This window comes from Taeniopygia guttata, chromosome 4 (assembly GCF_048771995.1).
Source record: "Taeniopygia guttata chromosome 4, bTaeGut7.mat, whole genome shotgun sequence".
NCBI classification, from domain to species: Eukaryota; Metazoa; Chordata; class Aves; order Passeriformes; family Estrildidae; genus Taeniopygia; species Taeniopygia guttata.
Window position 1 is genome coordinate 30,433,671 of NC_133028.1, and position 3,952 is coordinate 30,437,622.

Here is a 3,952-nt window from a genome sequence, read left to right on the forward strand (position 1 = left end):
ATTGCCCAAAGAAAGCAAGTCTTTATACTGCCTAGTTCAAATCATAAAGAACACTTTCAAACATTTTTCTTGAAAAGTAATGAGTATGGCTATCTTTATGTCAGTCTACTTTTCGTTGTTAAATGACTGAAGGATTATTACCAATGGGATTGGTTCATAACTTAGGTATTGATTTGTAAAATAGGTCAGGATACTATCTAAAGAAAAGGTCAGTAGCCTCAATATTAAGTGATTGCTGTAATTAATTAAAGAAAAACATATTACTAATCTTATCAAAATCAGAGGAAGGTCCATATAGCTTTTTTTCTGTCTGAGAGTTTAATGTTTTCCAAAAGGTAAAAGGATGAAATATGAAATATGAAAGAAAAATGTCTGACGCATTCTTTGTGTAGCAATTGTTCATTTGCCTTTATGGAAATTTTGGTGACTTTATTTGCCTGCAAATGTAACAATTATCAAAGTCAAAAAAGCAGACTAGAAGTAGTTGCATATTCCATTTAAGCAAGAACACAGAGGGCTAGAGAGGAGCAATTTACAGAAAAGAACACTGTTTGCCTTTTATATTGCTTGCAAAATGCCAGGAGAGTTTCAAAGTAATAGCACTTATTTAAAAAAAAAAAAAAATAGACAATGAGAGAGAAAGAGAAAAATAGGGAAAAAGAAAGTATAGCCTGAGAATAGGTTCAATTTTAAATGTCTTAACTTTTTCACTCTGATACATAAGCCTTCTGCCTGCTTTAACACTGCAAAAGTTGTATTTTTTTTTTTTTTATGAGACACGGTATTTTTTTTGCGCTTTTGAAAGTGTATGGAATTGGTTTTAGATTCCTTTAATTGCTTAGAGTTTTTACATCTATAGAAGACATATTGTGTATATTTGATGTTGTTTTTAATGGAAATTTCTGAAATGCTCAAATAATTTTTCCATGGTTCAGTGTTATCTTTTTTATTTCTTTGACCAAAATCTCATTTCTCTTTCAAATGCTCAGTGTTATGAATGTAATGTTAAGTTGTTATGGTATACACAGGGTTTCTACAATTGGACAGACTGAAAAAGTAAAAATAAAAAAAAATCCACCCAAGCAATCTGTGTTAGAAAAAAAACTTTAATTCCACATTTTTAAAGTTCCAGTATATTCACTGTCGGTCTTTGCAAGCTGTGTGTTTTGGAGAAACTGAAGTTCCAAAAGATTGCAAAATCCATTTCTTCTGTTGACAGCAAATATTGAAGTTTCTTACCTGAAAAAGATAAAACCTTCTGAGATTTACCTTACTTTTTACACAAGAGTAGCTTATGTTTACCGAAACATAAGAGGCTAAATAAAGTAATGCAGTATGTTCTGGCAAGGAAACAGCAGGAGTAATTTGTGCTCCACAATTTGTGCTCCAAGTACCTGATCTCTCCTCAGGATGACAAAGCGTCATTCGAGTAGAGATCAGGTACTTGGCTCAGATTTCCAAAACTCTTCTGAGCATTTCCCATCTCTAATACCTAGACTGGCTGGATATCCAAATCCAGCGAGTTTCAAGCCACCTTGTAGCGTACTTCTCACGCCACCATGCAAGGAGAGAAGCAGGGCTGCAGCTCCCCAGGTCTTCCTCTGGCACTGTCCACCTCCCAAGCCTACAGCTCGTCCTTATGTTGCCTCTTTTCCATTCCCGGCCCTTTACCCGTGGTGTGCGCGGGATGCCAAGTGCAGGGGCACTGCAGACTCCCGTTTCCCCCGAGCAAGCCCAGCTCTGAGGGGCCCAGCCCGGCTTGCCCTGTGGCAGCCGGCAGCTGCGGCGGGCGGGGCGGGGCGGGGCGGGGAGCCCGGGGCGGCCGCCGCCGCCCGCCCGCTTTGATCTCGCAGCGTTCCGGTCTCCGCGCCAGACGCGGCCTGTGGGGAGGGCCCGCAGCCGCCGCCAGCCGCACCTGGCCCGGCACCGCCCCGCTGCGCACAGGGAAGGGGCCTCGCTGCCGGGAGGAGCCTCCCCGCTGGAAGAGGCTGGATGAGCCCGTTTCATGGGCTGCTGCTTTGAACTCCCATCGCCCGGCTGCCTCCCACATCTGCAGCCCGAGGTGAAGGGAGATGAAAGCGCGCTGGGGATGCAGAGGCTTGTGAGGCACGCTGGGAATGCTCCAGCCTCCGAGCAGGGCTCCGGCTGGGCCGTTCCCTGGGCTGGGAAGTTGCATCCCCGGGATTAGAAAAGCTATCCCTGCGTGTGTGCAAACTGCCAGGGGTGCACTTGATGTACGCTGCGGTGTTTGTACATAAACTGGGGGGTGTTAGTGGCTGCTTGCATTTATACTTACAAACAATGGCTCTGATACTATCCAGAGATCAAGCCTGGATGAATCTCAATACTTTTCAGAAAAACTGATTATGACCAAACACTATAAGAGGTATTTACCATTTACAAACCTTGCTTGATAACTTATCCACTCTATGTTCCATTTGACTTTTACAAGTTTTAAATCAAATCTTTTAACACATTGAAAAGAAGAAAAAAGGAGAAGAATTTCCAACAAATACCGCTTTCCGATTCTGCTAGTCTTTGTAGTAAATCTATTAAAAGAAAGGGCAAGTCAATATGGAATGCATCTGGCCGGTTACACTGAAGCTGAGCTCAGGCAACCCTGTTAGCATGAGCATTAGCCTCATGGTGTTCTGCAAATCTAAGGCACTTGCTGGGCTAGTTTTTCTAAATAAGGATGCTTTTCTGAATGGAAAATTTCAGGTGCATATTTTACATTAGTAGCAAAGCATAAAGTGTATTTTTTCTGACCTGTAGATTTTATTGCCTTTATGTATTGTGACATCATAACATTCCCTGAATGTTAATGTTAGAGGAGGCAGAGAAAACTGCCTTTGCAAATATATAATCGTGTAAATCTTAGTCTCCCTGGTCTTTTCAGAATAACAAACAATGATACATAATTAATTGTAATTTTGCTGGAAGTGACATTATCACCATACACATAAATACCCACAAGGCAAGGACTGTCTCAAGGGAGATAACTTTCTTTCAATGGTGTGATAAAATGTTCTCATCACAGACAGTATTTATTACCTGTGCCTCTTGAGAGATGATTAAAACAGGAGAAGAGCAAATAAGCAGACACAAAGCATCCCACTATGCTCATTTCATAGGCTTGCTTCTACTTGTTTAAAACTCTGAGAATTAATATGGGATCTAAGAATGATCTTTTTTCCCCTGCTTTCTTACTGGGTTTTTATTATTATTTTTGAGAAAAATGGCTAGAGAAATATCTGAAACCTTAATATGTTTTAAAAACTCCTACATGAGCTACAATCCCTGCTGCAATAAACTGCACACAATCTCATCACTTAAGTTTCCTCTAGCTAGAATTCATTCTCCTTTGTGAGCACAAACAAAAAGGCATTTCATTACATTCCCTTTTCTTACAAGGTAAACCAGAAGAAATGAAAATAAATTAATTACATTAAAATTACGCTTTATTTACTCTGCGTAAATAAAGAATGAGCTATGGTAAAGGTATGTTTTGGGGTTTTTTAGCTGAACAAAATGCTCTATTTGATTGCTAGTCTTTCAGAAAGGCAGGTGACATTTCCTGCAACACTAGCTGCAGCTCGCAATCCCCTTTTGGAGAAGCTAAGGAGACCTAGTTTGAAAAAATTTCAAAGTAACTCTCAGCTAGGATGAAGCATTGTGGATAGGTTCAGTTCTGCCAAGTTGGTGAAAAAGCCTCTTTGCCAATTATTCCTTGGTTTTTTGAAGTTGCTCTCTCAGTGTATATTTGATTCATACCACCTAAAAATGAATCTGCAAAGCAGAAAATTTATCTGTGCCATCATAGCATCAGTATTTCCCTCTTTTTGTTCAGAGATAACTTCAGATCCTAAAATGAGTTTAATTTTCTTACTTCTTTTTTTAAAAGGCCTTGCTTTTTGCTTTTTTTTTTATATAGACATCTTTTTTTGCATTA

General features: G+C 39.9%; 1 protein-coding gene across 2 annotated transcripts; it reads right to left on the reverse strand.

Annotated features, from left to right (window-relative positions):
• Window positions 1-478: 478 nt before the first annotated feature.
• Window positions 479-2,775, reverse strand: LOC115494968 (uncharacterized). Of its 2 annotated transcripts, none has more exons than XM_030271187.4 (2): window positions 1,672-2,775; window positions 479-1,239 (listed from the first exon to the last, which is right to left on the reverse strand). In XM_030271187.4, the coding sequence occupies exons 1-2, from the start codon at window positions 2,174-2,176 to the stop codon at window positions 1,121-1,123; spliced, it is 624 nt and encodes a 207-aa protein (XP_030127047.4). In that variant the 5' UTR covers window positions 2,177-2,775; the 3' UTR covers window positions 479-1,120. The 2 variants fall into 2 exon arrangements, with proteins under 2 accessions (XP_030127047.4, XP_030127048.4); XM_030271188.4 differs by having other exon boundaries at window positions 482-1,239; window positions 1,493-2,773.
• Between the last annotated feature and the right edge of the window lie 1,177 nt (window positions 2,776-3,952).

Bases quoted from the DNA above. Each gene is read 5' to 3' on its own strand.
- LOC115494968 (XM_030271187.4), bottom strand. From the start codon at position 2,176: ATGCAACTTCCCAGCCCAGGGAACGGCCCAGCCGGAGCCCTGCTCGGA. The intron at 1,240-1,671 runs GTAAAGGGCCGG...TATCTTTTTCAG, and splicing joins GCATCCCGCGCACACCACGG to GTAAGAAACTTCAATATTTG.